The sequence below is a fragment of the Lissotriton vulgaris genome, chromosome 3_1 (genome assembly GCF_964263255.1).
Source record: "Lissotriton vulgaris chromosome 3_1, aLisVul1.2, whole genome shotgun sequence".
NCBI lineage: Eukaryota > Metazoa > Chordata > Amphibia > Caudata > Salamandridae > Lissotriton > Lissotriton vulgaris.
Window position 1 is genome coordinate 1,418,964,723 of NC_141689.1, and position 20,366 is coordinate 1,418,985,088.

At 43.1% G+C, this 20,366-nt stretch overlaps 1 protein-coding gene across 1 annotated transcript in view; it reads right to left on the bottom strand.

Annotated features, from left to right (window-relative positions):
* LOC147727979 (sodium-dependent organic anion transporter-like) overlaps positions 1-20,366 on the bottom strand; it is a 205,023-nt gene that overhangs the window by 29,835 nt on the left and 154,822 nt on the right. Inside the window, exon 4 of the mRNA XM_086963214.1 lies at positions 10,714-10,871. Coding sequence (XP_086819340.1) covers positions 10,714-10,871 — 158 coding nt within the window. The remainder of the gene's footprint in view (positions 1-10,713; positions 10,872-20,366) is intronic.

A 20,366-nucleotide genomic window follows, 5' to 3' on the forward strand; every position in this document is an offset into this window, starting at 1 on the left:
GTTCCACCTTGTCCCCTCTCTTGTTCAACCTATACATGCAGCCCCTTCTAGCCTCTCTTCGTCACTCTTCTGTCACTATCTTCAATTACGCAGATGATCTGCAACTAATCTTTCCCATCAACTCTTCCCCTCTCTCTTGCTCTAATTTTCAATCAATAATGCTTACCATCTACGAGTGGATGAACTTCAGCCAGCTGAGGCTCAACCCCAGCAAGACTGAGTTGGTTCTGATCGGTGGGCCCACGAACCCTTGGAGTCCTAATTTCTGGCCCCTAGCCCTTGGTTCACCCCCCCCCCCTGCCCAGTCAACTCTGTGAAGAGCCTTGGCGTCATCATTTCCAGTGACCTATCGATGAGGCCCCAAATTAACGCTGTCACCTCGGCCTGCTTTTATCACCTTCGCAGAATTGGGAAAATCCGAAGGTTCTTATCATCAGAGGCTCTCATCCTTGTCATTATGGCCCTGGTTACCTCACGTATTGATTATGCCAACTGTCTGTACGTGGGGATCCCCGCATACCACCTTCACCGGCTCCAGCTGGTACAAAACCAGGCAGCCGGACTGGTCTTTCAACAGCCCAAATACCAACATGTCATGCCCTTGTTGAAAAGACTACACTGGCTCCCGGTAGGGTACCGCTGTATTTTCAAAATGGGATGCACTGTTTTCAAATCTCTATCCGCTTCTGCCCCGGCCTTTATTTCTCTCAGCCTTCATTCTCACGTTCCCTCACGGCACCTTAGGTCTTCCGCTCACAATCTCTTGATCACTCCCAGGTTTAAATGTAAGAAACATGGCGGTGCCTGCTTTTCTTTTCTTGCTCCGTCTACCTGGAACTCCTTTCCCCTCTCAATTCGGCTCACTCCAAACTACATCACTTTTCGCAAACACTTGAAAACTCATCTGTTCCATCTTGCTCACGATTAGCCCAATTACTCTCCTGCGTCCTCTCTCCACTTGTCTCTGAACGCCATGAAACCAATTGGTGACCGTGTGCGGTAACAAGTATTTTTAACATACCATAACATAACTTTCAATGAAAGATCTTTTGTGTAGATGATTGCTCCTATTCACTTTTCCTTGTTGATGAACAAAGGTCCAAGTGACCAGTGGTGAGGGTTATTTAATTATTACACTTGAAGATTAAGATATAGAAAACCCTGCTCTGTCATAGCAGTAATGGCATTTGAGACAATGACTGTTGGGAGTTTGACAGTATCAGAGCAGTAGAAAACATCTTCGTCACAAATAAACCCAGGCAGCCACTCGGATCTTCAGAGCTTGCAAACTCTGTCAGGATACTGAACCCCTCAATAGCATCAGCACAGAAGTTATCTTTTTGATGATTGTTCCAACTCCTAAATTTACACTAATGTTTAATCCGGCAAGCCAGCTCTTTATCCTTCTTGTCAAAGACAGGTACAGCTGCAGTTCTGAAGGTACTGGCACCCCACATGCAGGAGCAATACCTCCTGCTTATTCTGCTCACCCACCAGAAGGGTACAGACGTTTTCTATTCTTAGTAGCCTTATCGACCTAGCACCATCTCAAGCATCCCTATCTCTGGATGCCCTCCATGTATCCTCTGTGATGCTGCTTTTAACATCTTTCAACCCATTTCTTTTGACAAATCGTCAACAATTTATAGCCACCATCCAAAATCTTCAGTTTAGATGGCATCTTTCATTTTCCTTCACATAATATTGAAGTATTTGTAGCTCAGCACCAATTCCTGAATGAGTTGTGAAGGTGTACAAATCTTTTTTGATCAAGCTAGCTACAGAAGATAAATTACCACTGATCATTGATGTACGCATGCTGCTAGATGCATGGCATTTTCTGTTAAAGTAATGCCCGCCGGACAATTTGTGGTTTTATGGAACCCTTGCAGACAAGATCCGAGGGTGACTTTTGTGAGAAATACTTTGAGATTATAATGTTGCATAATTTTCCTCAAACTAACATAGTGTGAACTAATTGTGGAACGAATCCCAATGTAGGATGTAAGGATTGCTTATTTCTCTCAGACTAAGAGGACATTATTTTCATTATAGGGGATGTTTAGCCTGGAGAAACCTTTTCAAAAGAAAACTATTTGTATTTGTCGTAATGGTTCATGAACTTGTTGAGTTCATTCTTAAACTTTCTTTCTCTTATGGTCATTGTTGAGCCTGCTGTTTAATGTATCTCATTGAGGCTTATGTTAAGCACTGCATCAAATTAGTGAAACCAAAAGAATGACTTCTGCTCTAAAACATGGTAGCATTCTCTCTGTTCAAATGCTTTATCCTCACAGTGTCTCGATCTATTCTTCTGCTTCCGGAGCAAAGTAAATACCTGGCTGAAAGTCTTTGAAAGGCTACCTGACCAACATTATTTAGCTAATGATTGACGCAAAATAACATTTATATTTTTATAATTGGTTCTTATATTTTCAGGATATTCACAATTTACAAGGAGAAATAGCATCTTTAGTGGGGTATATGAAATGCTAGGGAGCCCTACAGAAGGGATCCTCACAGCTTCAAAATCCATGAGCACTGGGAAGGGACACACAGCCATTAATTGTTATCCATGGTGTGAAATTAATTTCTTGTAAACAGTGACCACAAATATCCAAGCTCTTTAAATGTAAGGCAACTGTCTCAATGGGTAATATATATATATATTTTATTTCTTTATTGGGTTTTGAGCTTAAACGACAAGCATAAAAAGATACACTTTACCACTTAGTGTCTTTGACATAACAGATTGACCATTCTGACAGCTTGAAAATATTATGAGCACCATAGCTAAAACGTTAACAAGCCCATTGTTACAGACCCCCTTGGTTTTGTCCCCTGGCAAAAGTGAGATTGTACATATTACAAGTCACTCCTCATGTGTTAGTTCCATCACCTCCAAGCCGAGGCTCGTAGCCTGTGTCATCGGAAGCAGTCTGCTCTAGAAAGTATGTCTAGAGGGCAGACCATATGTCACCTGGGCGGGAGGAAGGCGGCAATAGTTCTGCGTAGATATGTTATTGGTCTTGGCAATATATAAAATCTTGCAGACAGTCTTTGAACTTGGGAGCTCTCCCTCTACCCCAGCTACAGGCGATGCGTCTTGTAGCAAGGAGGAGCGCCAGGGAGACGTATTTCCACGCTGAAGCAGCCAGCTCCTCAGTGTATCCTCCAAGCGTAGTCAGGGGGTCTTCAGGAACATGTAGTCCATTCATTCTATCGAGCGCAACTAACACCTCTGACCAGTAGCGTCTGATGGGAGGGCAGTCCCATGCCAAGAGATGAAAGTCTGCACCTTCATCCCTACAGAGGTCAGATCGGTCAGTGTTGTGTCGCCATCGTGCAGGAGTATAAAATATGCAGTGAATGTATTTGCAGTGAATGATACGTAATCTGCTACCTGCAGAAATGTTGCCTGTCTGACGGCCGCTGTAGGACTACTGGTCATCGGTAAGGGGAGAGCTGAGTTATTTTTCCTATCGGCACATAGCCGGGAGGACCATGTGGACTGTCTTTTTGAGTAGTGCGGTAGAGCAGCGTGACAACATGTGTGGGGGTGGCTTGCTGTAGGAAGGCATGTAGTGGTGCCATGGTGCGGGGTTCTTGTGGGAAGCAAGGGGTGACGGCCTTAATATCTTGTTGCAGCCTAATATAGAAAAATCGCTCCAGGGGGGTGGGTAGGGTAGCACCAAAGAATTCTTCACTGGTGCAGAATGTTCCATTGACTTAAAGCTTGCCCCAGGTCTGGATGGAGAGTTTTCGAAGGAGTTGTTGGCAGCCTCCTTCTTATGTGACAGGGAAGTGGAGTGTGGTGGAGGCTAGGTGTCAAAGGATGGCGGGCGAGCTTAGGTAGGTGGAGCAGGGGGTCGGTGTCATATAACCTCCTTCGACCGCCAAATGAGGCATGTAAGGAGGGGGGGTTTATCCAGTATGCTGCAAAGTGGGTTTGAGCATAGATAAAGTATAGCTCCAGGTCTGGTATTTCGAATTCCGTGGCACTGAAGGGCCTAGTGAGAGTTTCCCAGCGCAGTCTAACTTGTTTCCGTCTCCAGGTGAGACGGATGAGTTGGCTTTTTGGGACTTTAAAGAAGTGTCTGCTAGGAGCGTAGGGGATGTTAATGAAAAGATAAAGCAACTTGGGTCAGATCACCATTTTAATAAGGGAGGCTCTCCCGGCCAGGGAGATTGGCATAGCAATCCACCTGGTGATTTTGTCCATAAGGAGGTCCAGTGCTCGCCCATAATTAGCTGTCATCAAGTCATTCCAATTACGAGTAATGACTATTCCGAGATATGTGATGGTATCTTCACACCAGGTTTGGGGGTAGTCTGGTGTGAACCGCGTAGTACCAAAACACAGAAAGTCCCTGAAACACAACACAGTTTGCGTCAGAACGTACCCAATCCGGGTTTGGAACATAAACACCTTAAATTTAGCAAAGCAACCAACAACACAAATGAAGAAATTAGAGCACGTCAGTAGAGCACAGTAAAAAAATTCAAGATATTCCCATTAAAAAATATGATTTTTTTATTTTTGACAAGGATAAAAAGAGGATTTAACATCCACAGATTAAACACAATATACAGTACATGTTTAAAAAACAAAGGTCGACGCTACGTTTCGGTGAGTGGTCAATCAATCACCTTCTTCAGGACAGTTTTCTATAACGTCCAGCTAGATCTAACGTTCTATCCTTTGATATTAAACAGCAACAAATAGATTGGACCTTTTGATGAGTCTTGCTGTGGGTTATAATGCACGTCGGAAGCCACCGTTTAAAAATGTGTTCATGTATATATCGAAAAACAATTTTCATTCAAAATACGAATGCTTAGGACTCGCCACTTGATGTATCGTTTAGGATACTAAACCCGGAAGCTGCACGTTCGGAAGCAAGGAGGCCGTGATTTTATCGTCAGGGCTTCGTATATAAATTGCTGGCCATCTCGCATCAATCAAGAGTATCAGACAGTGGGTATACATTCCACCGCTGGGTAAAATAGGTTGTTTGGAACTTCAGTCACGATACATAAAGTGGCGAGTCTCAAGCATTCGTATTTTAAGTAAACATTGGTGTTCGATATACATGAACACATTTTTAAACGGAGGCTTCCAACGTGCAATATAACACGTTTAGCTATTTTTATCATAAGGTTATTAAATAAAGGATAACAGCAAGATTCATCAAAAGGTCCAATCTATTTGCTGCTTTTTAATATCAAAAGATAGAACATTAGACCTAATAGAAAACTGTCCTGAAGAAGGTGATTGATTGACCACTAACCGAAATGCCGCGTCGACCTTTGTTTTCTTAACATGTACTGTATATTGTTTTTAATCTGTGGATGGTAAATCCTCTTTTATCCTTTTCAAAAATAAAAAAACGATCTTTCTAATGGAAATATCTTGAATTTTTTTACTGTGCTCTACTGACGTACTGTCATTTCTTCATATTGGGCTGTTGGTTGCTTTGCAAAATGTAAGGTGTTTATGTTCCCAACCCGGATTGGGTACGTTCTGACGCAAACTGTGTCGTGTTTCAGGGACTTTTTGTGTTTTGGTACTGCTATTACCCTGTCCCTATTGAAATTTAGGGTACCTCGCTCTTTGTTACTATTGTGAACCGCATAGTGGCATCAGGGAGGGGGAAAAGCTGAGACTTGCCCCAGTTTATGTTGACCCCAGAGAGATGACCAAAAAGAATGAGCAGTCTGAGAATGGGGTTGAGACTGTCTTTGGATTGCGGAGGTAAAGCGTGAGGTCATCCGCACATAAGGAGATTAGTATTTCCCTCTCGTAGTACATGAGGGCATGGTCCCAGAAGTGCTGATGTTCTTTGGTGGCCAGGGACTCAATAGCCAGGGCAAAGAGGAGGGTTGAAAGGGGACATCCATTTCTAGTGCCTCTGGCTATTGCAAATGGGGAGGATCTATAGCCATTAACTGCAACGCTAGCATGCAGTCCTGTATATAGCAGATTAAACCAAGCTAAGAAGGGAGCTGTAGTACAAATGCTGGTAATTCCATTCAAGGGGATCAAATGCTTTGGTGGCGTCAAGGAAGAGCGCCACAGCGTTCATGTTGGGATCGATGTTTTGCAAGACAGCGAATAGAGTGCGCAAGTTGTGAGACGTACCTCTGGTTGGTACAAACCCGGACTGGTCAGGAAGGAGTAGGGCAGTCATGAGGGGGCTAATGCGGTTGGGGATCAGTTTTGAGAGGATTTTAACACCTATGTTTATGAGGAAGAGGGACCTGTATGTATCGCATTGCGTGGTTGGTTTACCCTGATCAATGGGTAATATTATTATGAATACAGGTAAAGGGCTTCCACTCTGTAAATATTTTGTATGTGAACCATGAAGAAGTTGTGGCTCTTAATATTCAATGGCACTTAATGATGAATAACTATTGACTGTAAAATAATTATTTGCACCTCTGTCACAGGGAATGACTTCAACTCACAAAATACTGGCTGCAACACATACATAAATCCAAGGGTGGTAGGAGAAAAAATAACCACGCTGCATGTAGTATCTGGTACCATGAATATTAATACATAAAAATAAAAAAAATACTGGCACCGACAAGAAAATGAATGTTGATGTGAAGGGAGGAGGTCACTGGGAGGCTGAAAATGGAGCATGTTAGCACATGAAACTGACGGCCATATTAGTTAAAGACGCTAAGAGTTAGGTGAAGAATAAGCAGCATCTCATTGGATAAGAAGCATACCCAACCCATATTATGGGTGTTTGTATTGCAAAATGATTGGTTGTATGGCTCTGCTTTTTAAGCCCTGAAGTACTGATTCGGTCTGCTTTTACTATTTTTTTTGTTAGTTTGTTGATTTTAACAAACGTGTAAAATCCCAAAGCTGAATTTTAAGACCCACAACCTGTAACTCAGTATTGTGTACTTTAAAAACGAATGTGCAATAGCACTTGTATTGTAAGCACGTAAACATCCTTATCTAATGTGATAATCAATAAAATTATATTTCGGGAGTACATAGTACACAATTTGTGCACCAGTCAAGGCGAAAACAGGTTTGGAACATCAGTCTTCCTCATGGATTTAGAAACATGTTTAAACAGGTTTAAAATTACCAGCCTAATGTAAATGTCACTCTGTTGCCATAGAGAACAATGCGCAGATGTACGAATATATCGTCACAAATTACTGCCAGTATTTTTTTGCGACCACCAAAGACTTTTAAGAATCAGCCTAACTAACAATAATTTCGTCCCTAAATAAAACAGAGTTGCTCACCAGGAAGTTGTGTATACCCTCTTAAACATTGACAATGCTAAAAAAAATAGTGTAATGCTTCAACTGATCAACCGGGGAGAGGATGTGGCGTGATGGCCTGAGCTTCCAACTTTGGAACTGAGGCACCAGGATTGAGTCTTGGCTTTGGTTCAACATCCTGTGATTTTGGGGAAATCATTCAATCTGCCTGTGGCTAAAAAAAATGAATGTGACCTTGTGCAATGTGCCTAGTGTTCAAGTGGTCCAATAACTTTGGCTTAAGTTTACTTTGTATAAAACTGCAAAACAAACCTGTAACATTGAGTCTATACTTTTATTGTGAACAGAATGTAAAGCAATATGCAAGTTGGAATTTCTTAAGCCTCACATTATTCAAGCGCTAGTCTCTCTAAAGAACTCTCCACCACATTTAATGAGCTTTTCTGCATGCCTGCTTTACAAACCAAGGTCCTGGTCTCATTATAACTTTTTGAAGAACTGTGTAGCTTTACTATTTGTAAAGTAGAAGGTAATTTTGTTGACATTTTTACCATCAAGCGTTCTAAACTAGAATGTGTGTGCATTGTGCCTCTAGGGCCACCAGAGATGAGCCCGTTAGATATGTTATCTGGATTCTCATCAATCTCTGTTTCATACTTTGATTTCTTCTGAATCATTACTCATTCCAAATCCTAAAACTAGAGGTGCCCCCTGCAGCCTATCCTATCTATTTTCTTGTAACCACTTATTCGCCTCACCGATATTTATCCAAAGATAAGGGTGTGGTTGCGTCTGGTGATGCGATGTCACTATTTTTCATTTTGCTTAGACAATTGTACTAATACACATTACAAACTTATAACTAAAGTGTAATTTTCATGTTCAGTTTGCCCATAGTTAGTGATTTTCACATTGTAGTTAACCATAGTTAAAGTGTGTTCCTGTTAAGTTAGCCATAGTTAATGTAGGCCTCAATTAAATGATACATGTTAACATTGAAAATGTGATTTGGCTGTTGATTGTTAACACATTATTTTTCTTATTTCAGGAGATGAATCCCGGTAGCTTAACCAAATTAAAATGTAGCAATAGTCTTAGCTTCTATGTAAATTGTTTATACCTGTGAGTTTCACTGAAAATAAAATAATGAGTCTTGTGCACCTGTGCCTGAGACGTCCTTACCACAAACTATTGTCCTGTGCGAGATATCTCTGAAGGCTGTGCAACTGTCAGCTTTTTTTCTGCAATGGCTGAGAACATGAGTGAAATTAGTTTAGTAAGGAACACTCAGTCGTGATTGGTCTTCACATTCAAGGAAATGTAAGGAGTGCTGACATCTAAGAAATTGTATGATTTCATGGTGCATTGCTGTGTTACTTAGATTCAGATTGCTTCAGTCCACCTTTGAATTCACATGCTCCGGTCTACTCTTTCGAGCACCCACACCCCTTCTTGCTCTACCTCAAACTCCTATGCTTAATTTGCCCTGCTCATGGAGTTATACTCTCAGGCAGAATTACTTTTCATTGTCAGACTGAACCTTTATTTAGTTCTTCCGCTAGAGCCTTTACTCGCTGAAAACTGCTGCTTAATTTCCTCAACCTCATCTAAAATCCCAGTTTAGATTTAAGGAATTTCCCGTCAGATGAACTGAATCTTATTCAATTTACATTTAACTATCTTTAAATAGCTTATCTTTGTATTTGCTTATTTGACATGCTTTTGATTATATCAAACCATGCTATAAAAGGGTGCTTATTGATTTATGACTAATCTGACTGATTTCAGATTGTAATTTTGCTAATCTGCTGTTAAACTTTCTCAGTTTCTAAATCTACTACTCTCCAGCATCATTGTGGGGGCAAAATGTGCTTCACTGTCATTGAGATGTTCCTGAACTATTGATGTTAAACCTCAATTCAAGAAAAAGGTCTTATGGCCAGAGTGCAGCTTGTACTTGGATTTGCACCATGGATCGTTATGGTGCAAATGCCATTCCATGCTGCTTCACTACGGTCTTTTAAAGGAAGCTTAGTAGAGAGTAAATTCTCCATCACATTATCTTTGCCTCATTCATTCCTTTTTTGGGGATTTAACCTGTAGAGATCTTCAGGTTTTATCTTTGAGCCAACTGCTGTTTAGTGCTTAATTTGTTGTCCTTGTTATCACATATTTTTTGAATCTATGTTTTTTTACTATTGATTCTGACTTAGAATGTCCTTGTCACTGCAATTTGTTTTCAGCTCTTTCTGTTGGTCATTGTGGGTATTGCAGAATGGTGGGTTAATATAGCTCTCTTGAGCTGGCCTTTGAGAACCTGAAGGTAATGGTTTCCCGAGGTACTCCTTCCTCATTGCCCACAACTTTGACCTGAAGATGTGTCAAGATCGATCTCTAACCCGTCAAGTTTGTGTGGTTGCTTTACCCTGAAATTTATATCCTGTATTTTCTAAGGTGTTTTGTTTTCTGCTTCACTCTGATTCTTAAATACTAGTAGCCAGTTAGACAGGTGCCTTAAGCCTGTGTCAAGGCAATTCCCAGTATTTGAGCCACCCTACCTATGTTTACCAATGCTTGAAGGTGAGCAACATACTGCTACCAGGCCTCACGTCTTGCACACCAAGGCCTTCTTTAATGCCAATTCAGTACTGCATTCACTTGTGACTACACTTTTTGATACACTGTTCTCTATAGAGGGATTTCCAAGGATTCTCCAGAAGAGGTTGAATGCTTCTCAGCCTGCACCTGGGCTTACTTATCCAAGTCTCATTTTCCTCTTTAGCTGAATAATGTGGCTCACACATATAGGCGGCGCTTCTTTTCCCAACCATTCCCCAAGGTTTTAAACTCTGTATACAAGATTACATAAAACCCTAGAAGTGCCTTAAAACTAGGTATTTTTTTCTTTTTCTATGCATTCATAGCTATTGGTTCACATACACTCTCTGCTTTTGTGCCATGAAACCCTTGTGGATAGCAGAAAGCTTTAATAATCTCACCATTTCAATTTCTTTAGCTATAATTATACAGGATAAAGTACCATAGTAGATGGAAGTGAATGGCCAAGTGGAAGTTGCCGGAAGGCATTTACCCTGCACTCACCAATTCAGTGTCTAAGAACCATACTATTACGAGCTTTTTAACAAACATTCACAAAAGAGCAATTAGTAAATCTTAGCATGCATAAGAATTGCTCACTAAAACTGACTGGGTCTCTGACCCTGTTTGCCATCTATTCAGCCCATCTGCAACACGATATGCATCCAATCACAGCTCTGGGACTACATAGGTTTGCAAAGCTTACATTTTTGACAGTTGCTGGGGTAGGCTAATGTTGGACGGGCTGCCACTTAGTGGAGAACCCACAACTATTTATCTGGTTGCTGTCTATTTTAACTTTCTCCATTCACCTGTTTACCTGGCTTAATAAGTGTTTACTATTTTGACTCAACTCACCTGCAACTAAAAGCAATCCAGTTAAGAGTTGGAAGGAGCCGTACATTAGAGGGAAAGCAAACATCTGGACAAGTTGCTCTGGACTGAAGGAAAGCTGCATCACAGTGGAGCACATCTGTACATTTTGAGCTCCAGTTTCCAGGGCAATAGTTCGACATCTGTGAACACAAATTTGCCAGTGGTTAAGAAAAAGAATGGAAATCCTTTTCATTCAGAACTTCTCATGTAATACTGTAATTAATCAAAGGTTCAGCAAAATGTTAAATACAGCCGGTAAATTTTAGTTCTATGAAGAATCTCCTTCAAATCATCAGCTTACCTGTGGTACAGTTAAAGTCCTTTCCATTGAAATTATTTATATGTGTGGGTGTGTGTATGTATGAGCAAGGGCGGTGACCCGAAACGCGTTGAGCCGCGCATGGAGGAGAGAGTGAGAACCGTAACTGCTGGGGCCTGTACTGCAGTCTGTTAAATATCTGGGAGGCTTTCCTTACATGGGGAACCTTTTGTGATTGATATTAGCGACCATCCCGGCCGCGAGGAAAGTCTGCCGCTTCAACGCGGATCCCGGCATCTAGAAAACTCCGGGTGCCATCAAAGGAGCAGAGATGTCTGCAAGTGTGGGGGGACGCATGTCAGCAGAGACTGGATTTCGCTTTATCCTTGACCACTGGGAATTTTAAAGCAAGGGCTGTGGACACTGGCACCAAACCCACTGGGGTGAATAACGATTTTGCCTGCAGTAACCAGAATGCACTGCGTGCAAAAACACTGAAAGGCTAAGTACACACCCATTGGGGCGGAACTGTTTTACAATAAAAAGCAGGTGTGTAAAATCGTGAGGCTGCTGTGATTCAAGTTCTTAAGGCTCGTGAGCAAGGGGGGTGACCCGAAACGTGTTGAGCCGCACATGGAGGAGAGAGTGAGAACCGTAACTGCTGGGGCCTGCACTGCAGTCTGTTAAATCTCTGGGAGGCTTTCCTTACATGGGGAACCTTTTGTGATATATATATATATATATATATATATATATATATATATATATACATATATATACATATACATATATATATATATATCTCGTCCTGTTTGTAATAAAATACGGCGGAGGGCACATACCACAACCCACTTGGGATTTTAATTTTGGCAAAGATCGAGTGTGAGCACAGCAACCCACTGGGGTATTATAAGAGGAACTACCATTACCAGAAGGCCACAGTGGTGGCCACGCCCACCCGGGCGGTGCGATGTTTCTTTAATTGAAGCCGTAGCTGTGATCACCACTCATGCAGACGCCCGCAGCCCACGTGTAAGTGCTTTTCCAGCACGAAACACGTCGGGCAGGACGATTCATTCAACTGTTGGGCAACCTCTGCTGTTTGGATTTTGCTATCTTTGAATAAAATTCTGGCTGATACTACTCACCTGTTTGGGCTCTCTCAATCTAGGCAACTTTTCGTTAGGATATGTACGGCGCAACCTGAGCCGTGTGATGAGCCTTGCTGTTCTCCGGTCAGCCCTGCTACAACGCGATTCGACGCTGCAGCAATAGGGACAGGTGATGCCTTTTTAAAGATGCTACAAAGCTGGACTGACGGCAGAGGGTGCATACCACAACCCACTTGGGATATTAATTTTGGCAAAGATTGAGTGTGAGCAGTGCAACCCACTGGGTTATTATAAGTGGAACTACCATTACCAGAAGGCCACAGTGGTGGCCACGCCCACCCGGGCGGAGTGATGTTTGTTTAATTGAAGCCGTAGCTGTGATCACCACTCATGCAGACGCCCGCAGCCCATGAGGAAGTGCTTTTCCAGCACAAAACGCATCGGGTAGGACGATTCATTCAACTGTTGGGCAACCCCTGCTGTTTGGATTTTGCTATCTTTGAATACAATTCTGGCTGATACTACTCACCTGTTTGGGCTCTCTCGATCTAGGCAACTTTTTGTTAGGATATGTACGGCGCAGCCTGAGCCGTGAGATGAGCCCTGCTGTTCTCCGGTGCAGCCCCGCTACAACGCCACTCGAAGCTGCAGCAATAGGGACAGGTGATGCTTTTTTAAAGATGCTTCAAAGCTGGACTGACGGGGGAGGGTACGTACCACAACCCACTTGGGATTTTAATTTTGGCAAAGATCGAGTGTGAGCCCAGAAACCCACTGGGGTATTATAAGTGAAACTACCATTACCAGAAGGCCACAGCGGTGGCCACGCCCACCCGGGCGGAGTGATGTTTGTTTAATTGAAGCCGTAGCTGTGATCACCACTCATGCAGACGCCTGCAGCCCATGAGAAACTGCTTTTCCAGCACGAAACGCGTCGGGCAGGACGATTCATTCAACTGTTGGGCAACCCCTGCTGTTTGGATTTTGCTATCTTTGAATAAAATTCGGGTGATACTACTCACCTGTTTGGACTCTCTCGAGCTAGGCAACTTTTCGTTAGGAGATATATATATATATCTCAAAATCCTTTTGCAAAACTCATTCGTACGCTCTCAGGAAAATGAGTCCAAAACCACGAATGCTGGAACACAGGTTTATTCCACACAACGCGTTTCGCCTTGCGGTTGTTCACGAGAACAAGCCGCAAGGCTGAGAGCGTACAAATGAGTTTTGCAAAAGGATTTTGATATACGATTACCGGCACGCTCCGCCGGAGTGTACGCCACCCCTCGTTGGGTCCCAGTATCTCGGCAGGAGCCTTTCCTTGTTTGATGTATGTATATATATATATATATATATCCAAGAAAGTACCGTCATTCGTCATTCACATGACAGAGAGTCGAGGCCCCGTTCAGCTTTGTTTAAGTGCTTTTAATCGGCAACAACACCCAACGCGTTTCGCAGCCTTCGCCGCTTTTTCACTCGTGAAAAAGCGGCGAAGAGGGTAACCTTGGAAAAAGATCTGTCTATGGGTGAAATACTGGAAGCACTACATGAACAGGCCCCTGGAAAAGCATCAGGGCCTGACGGTATCCCTTTAGAAGAATACATGTGCGTGTCGGTTGAAATAGCCCCAATGCTTCTAGATTTATTTAATGGGATAATGAATATGGGTAAAATAACGGAAACATGGAAAGAGACAAATATAGTGGTCTTTCATAAGAAGGGGAAACCGAAAGAAAATCTCGGCTCCTATAGACCCATTTCCCTTATAAATGCGGATAATAAGATCTACGCAAAAATCCTAGCAAAACGTCTGGGTAGGATCATTGGTAGTCTGGTCTCTCCCTGGCAGCATGGCTTTGTTCCAGGCCGGGGAACTACCGACCATATCAGACGAGCAATATCTTTGTTTGATGTCCATGCTGCCGGGGAGGGGCGGATAGCAATGATCCTCCTCGACGCAGAGAAAGCGTTCAATCGTGTCAGGTGGGAATATGTGGGGGGTGCTGGAAGCAAGAGGGTTCGGAGTAAGATTCCAGACTGCTATAAAAGCCATGTATTCTGACCCAGATGCCAAAATCCAACTGATGGGTGAAAGTTCAGAGAAAAAATGTATAACAAGGGGGACACGGCAGGGTTGTCCCTGCTCACCCATCTTGTTTGCACTTTATATTGTCCCATTGATACAGCGGATACTTAGCGATACAGTGATAAAGCCAGTCATTAAAAACAGATTTGAGACCAAAATTTTGGCATATGCCGATGACCTGGCAGTCATCACTGTGGAACCACACCCAGCTTTACAGGCATTGGTTGGAATTACCAAGTTATATGGGAGGTATTCAGGATATCGGCTAAATGAGGGGAAAACCCAAGTGATCTGTTCCCAGAATAATTTGGTTGAATCTGATTCTAGATTCGTCAGCTCAGCAGTATATCTAGGAATAATGATTAATGCCTCACCCGAGTTTATCATTAGGGATAATTTCACTCCAGTGCTGAATTCGATGGAGGTTGAGCTTAAAAGAATGCATTATTATATTTGTCAGTAGTAGGGCGGTCCAATGTCCTGAAGAGGGCAATGTTCCCCAAAATTTTATATATGTTTCGTGCTATTCCCTTCCTAATAGAGAAAAACATTTATTAAATCTATAGAAGCAATATTCATGAACTTTATATGGCAGTACGAGAAAGTCAGAAGTTCTATAAAAGTTATGTCCCTCCCACAGGAAAGGGGAGGCTTAGGGGTTCCTAATATAAGGTACTATCACTGGGCCTGCTTGTTAACTCAAATGGCAATCTGATTTGACCCTGATTGGAATAAATCTAACGCTGGTGTGTAGGAATGAAAACCTCCTCTCGATTTATGAAATAATACTAGGACGGGAGGCGACAGGGGTATTACTGAGAAGGACAGAGAGGTGGTACTATAAGAAAATGAGGTACAAGACAATGGGACAGTGTCTGGGGGTTTTGGAAATCAATTCAAAAACTGTTAGGAATTCCTAAGATTAATTATTATACCCCTCTGTGTATCTCAGGACTATTCTCAAATCTATTCATGAATGGTATGTGGAAATACTGGGAGCGGCAGGGAATTTTAATAGTTGGAGATATCATGGAAGGAAAAGAAGTTAGAGGCCTGGGGGATATACAAAAGAGGTTTAACATGGACTGCAATCAAGACTTTAAATATGCCCAAGTTGTCCAGACAATTAAAGCTAAAAGACCACGTATCGACTCAGGGAAAAGATGTAGCATATTGGATTATTTGAGAAAAGGGGGCTGTAGGATTACATTCATTTATAAAGTTTTAGTGGTCTTTATCCAAGACGATTTGGAAAAAATGAAGTCTCTTGGGCCGCAAAATGAGAACATCCAGATGTGGATTTAGATTAAGATTTATATCTGGATAAAAGGTTATTGCGTTCCTCTAATTTAAAAGCCCAACATTTTAAAACACTTTTTAATTTATACTATACACCTGCTAATTTGTTTGAATGGGGTAAAAGGGAAGATAACAGCTGTCCTAGATGTCCTAGATGCTCGAAAGGGCCGGCCGATCTCCTACATATGTTTTATGAATGCGATAAGTTGGGCGCAATCAAAAGGGAGATCGAGTTATTCTGGGAGGGGCTGCTAGGCATTAAGATCTGCCTATCCCCAACCTTAATGATTTTAGAAAGTGAAAGTAAGCTAGCCCTAAAAGATGAGATAGGAGCCCTGGTTTTTATATCCATTGCAGTTCTTCGCATTCTTATTTCAGCCGCATTGAAGGATACGGGCGCCCCGTCCTTCCAGATGTGGCTGTCCAGACTTCTGGGCATACACAATCTGGAGGCTGCTCTATACGAGCTTAAGGGTAGGAATAAATGGGAGATGGGGCTAAAGATCTGGGCACCAGTAAAAAATTTGGACGAGTGCAAGGATGCAGTAATAAATTCAATCATATCCGAGCCCTCCCTTTTAAAAATGTATTTATTGTATATTTATCATACTATGATCATGATTGAATTTGGAAGTTATGAATATGTTTTTATTGTGATTCTTTCCTTTTATACCGCCAGTAGTAATAATGTTGGATAATATGTGATCTTATCTTTGTATGATTCTGTGCCATCTGAAATCTTAATAAACATTTTTAAAAAAAGAAGAAAAGGTAGAGTTTGTTTCGCAGATTACGCTTTTTGTTAAATGGTGTAAACCATCCAATAGTTCGTTAGAAAATCAAAAGTAAAATCATAGATATATTTGGGAAGTTGTACCGTACGCGTACCGTCCCAGGACAGTATGCGTACCATTATGAGCATGAGCTGCATTCAAATTGGCTGAAAACTGTCTGTCAACACTCCAAACCAGGAAGTGTTGGCAGCCATCCTGTGTCTCTGTAGAACCGAGGAACAAGAAAAGTGATAAACAATTGCGCAAAAGACGCAAAGGGGGCAGGGTAGAAAGACCCTGACCCCCTAGGCCTGCTCAGGGGGTCCCACAAAGACCCCCGAGGCCCAAAAAAATATATTTTTTGGGGGAAAAATCATGGGATACGCATAGGGTATGCATACCCTGCCGATACCTCCCCAAAAATTAAGGCACCACTCTGCAAACGCACCCCCTAGCGCGTTTGCAGAGGGGAAAATAATTCACCTTGAATACTGGGGGTCCCTGGGTGCCAAGTAGCCCACCAGGACCTCCAGTATACGTGTAAAGAGGCCACGCCCTTTTTTACACCTCTCTGCAACGCAGCCCCCTGGCGCATACTGGAGGTTCCTGGTGGGCAAGTTGGTCCCCAGGGACCCCCAGTATGCAAGGGAACTTAATCCCCCAACTAAGAACGCGCTACGGGGCGCGTTTGCACAGTGGTAAAGGTAGGGGGCGGGGCTTGAGGTGATATGTGTGCAAACATGCCATGTGGCACGTTTTAAGTTGGGGAATTAATTCCTCTTGTCGCAGGGATTCTGCTCCTACCTCAGTGAATTAGGGTGTGCCAAACTCACCTTAGTATCCAAAATCCCCTACCAGACTAGCAATCAGTGTCGCATTGGTTCTTACAAACCCCCAATGATTAGACAACCCAGAACATGGACTTAGAACACCTCAGGTAACGTGGAACACATGAACACACTTTTGTTATACTAACATATCAGTCCAGAACGAGGAGTAAATGATGACACGTGCAAGTTCGAAATATTTATTTCTAATGCAGTGTTCTCAAGCGCAGTATCTTAGCTAATACAAGCAAACATATTATAAGGAACAAGGTTAGCAGCATAGTTACTATTACATAAAATACAAAGGGTGAAAGCATGTTAAAATGCTAAAGGGAAAAGGTCTAAATAGAACCTCAGTTTACCCTCCCTTGTTAGTATATTATATTATATCTACAGAAGGTCTCTTTGCGTTTAGAAGGGCGGGCCCATACCTCTGGTCTTAGCAGAAAGGGATCACATCATCTCCTGCACCAACTCTCTGCATGTGAATATTCATCAAGTGAGTGTGCATGCATTGCGCAGTGCATTATTAAACGCGCCAAAAAAACAGAATTGGCCACAGCTGCATTTGTATTATGTCTAGACCGTGCGCTGATCAAACCGAACAACAAACTCTGTGTTGAAATAACGTTGAAGGCCTCGGCACTCACTGTTCAGACATAGCTTACCAAGCAAGGCTGATATTACAAGCAAACATATTATCTCGTGTGAAGCTAAATATTCTACTAGGCTAAAAGCTTTAATAACAAAATGTGTCGTGTGCAGAGGTTGCAGAAAAGGAAAATGGTGTTTAAACTTCTAATAAGCTCATGCTAACATAACACAGTGTGAAGGCAAAGTCTATCTACATGACACTCTTCAATCCAGAAGTCCCCTAAGGGCCAACTAGCCCACCAGGTACCTCCAGTAAGTGCCACGGAGCTGCGTTGCAGAGTGTTGTAAAAAGGGGATGTTGCCTCTGAACACCTCTCTGCAACGCAGCTCCCTGGCGCATACCCGAGGTACATGGTGGGCTAGTTGGTCCACAGGGGACCTCAGGATTGAAGAGGAATGAATTCCCCAACTTAAAACGCGCCACAGGGTGTGTTTGCACACATGTCTCCTCAGGCCCCGCCCCCTTCCTTCACTATTGAGCAAAATATTCCTCTAAAATCAGGCGAACTCCGAATTCCAATTTACTCACCTGTTATAAGGAGAGACCTCAGTGCTGCATCTTTCAACCCGCTACTGATCCTGAAAAGTAATTCTAACCACACTTACAGTAACTTGAGTTTCCTTCCATATGCTAACATTGACTGGTTTCACTTGGAAATTCTTCTAAGTGTGGAGTTTTGGAACTTTAAAACATTCCTCTAAAGTCAGCTGGACTACGAATTCTGATTAACTCACCTGTTATCAGAAGAGATCTCAGTGCTGAAAATTTCAACCCACTACTGATCCTGAAAAGGAATTCTTTTTATTTTAATTTTATCATAACTCAAACATGACATTCATGCAATTAACTGCACACATTTCCAGCACCCACTCCCACCCCCTTCGGCATTGTCCATTTTTGGTGACATTGGCCATTTTTGGTGACAATCGTCCCAGGGTGACTTGACGTCAACAACATCAGTATTCTCCCCCCCCCCCCCCACTGCATCTTATATACAGGCCTTTCTGGTGTGTTCATGGAATTATACATTCCTCGGCTTAAAACAGGCCCCTCACAGTCCCCCATCCAACCCATGGTAGTGTCTCCATTTAGACCAGACCCTACGGAACTTTCTCGGGCACCCTCTGGCCTTGTATGTCACCCTTTCTGCAGCCATGTACATGTCCAGCCCTCTCCTACATTCCTCTATCTCCGGCGATACCGAGGACCCCTAATGTTTTGCTTTGTCTCCAGCATTAGGAAGGTTAGTAAGGGTCTAATGAGGTCGACGTCATTAGTCATTCCCAGCAGGGCCTGTCTGGGTTCCGGTTGGAGAGGGATCCACATCACCTCGCTCAACTCCGCGAAGATGGAAGACCAGTATTGGCGAATCGAGGCGCACGTCCACACCAGGTGGTAAAAGTCCCCGTCCTCTAGCTTACATTTGAGGCACTTCTTGTTGTTCGTTTTCCCCATGCGATAGAGATGTACTCTGTCATAGTACGTTCTATGGAGCACATTAAATTGGATAAGGCGCAGTCTGGATTTAATAGCCACGTCTCTGGGGTGCATTAATACTGTGTCCCAGTCAATGGCCTCCATAGTTCCCACCTCAGTTTCCCAGTTCCGTCGAAGTTTCGTCAGATCGCCTAACATGTTATTTATTAAAGTTTTATACGTGAGTGAAACCGCCTTCCCCTATTTGTTCCTGCAGTAGCCTTCCCTCTAATGGTACATATTCTGAAAGGTCGGCTAGTTGTATGTTCTGGGCCTGCCAAGCGTGTCGAAACTGCGCATACTTGAAGAACTGCGAAGGGTGCAGACCGAATTCAGTCTTCAATGTCATGAAGGTTTTCAGTGCCCCTTTGGCAATCACATCCCCTATAGTGGAGATGCCTATGTCATCTCATTTGTGAAAGCCTCTCAGCTTGTTAAGCTCTGTCAACCACCTGCAATGCCAGAGCGGCGTCTGCCTCGTTGGAGTCTTCTCCCAACCCGTGCGTTTCATGACTTTGTTCCATAATAGGAGGGTAATTACAGTCGCCGAAAGGAGCGGTTCCCTATGAGTGCCACCATATAGGTAATACAGTAGGTTTCGCGAAGACATTTTGTGTCTTTCAAGGGCATAAGTAGGGTGTCCCGCCGGAGCGTGGAGCCAGTCGTTGACTGGGGCAATATGTTCCGCCCAGTAGTATGCCTCCGGGTTCGGTAGGGAAATCCCCCCCCGCTGTATTGATGTCTCTGGAGAGTAGTTAACGCCACTCTGGGTTGCTTCCCCAACCAAAGGAAGGCCCTCAGCCTCAGGTCTGCGTGTATTCTGGAGATTACAGCTGGTGGGAGCGAATAATACTCATTCTGTAGGGCATATAGGTACTTGGGTAAGACAATCATCTTATACATGGCCGCCCGACCCAGGAGTGTGAGTGGGAGCTGCCTCCAGCGATCCATATCCGCAATGGAGTTCAACCTGACGCGCTCCACGTTACGTTGGAATGATACCGTTTTATCTAGGGTTATATAAACTCCGAGGTATTGGAAGCCCTCCACCGTAGTTAGTATTTGTCCCGGGAGTTGCCCCCAGTCTACCCGCCACCTGGGGTCATATAGGACTGACTTATGCCAATTAATTCGATACCCCG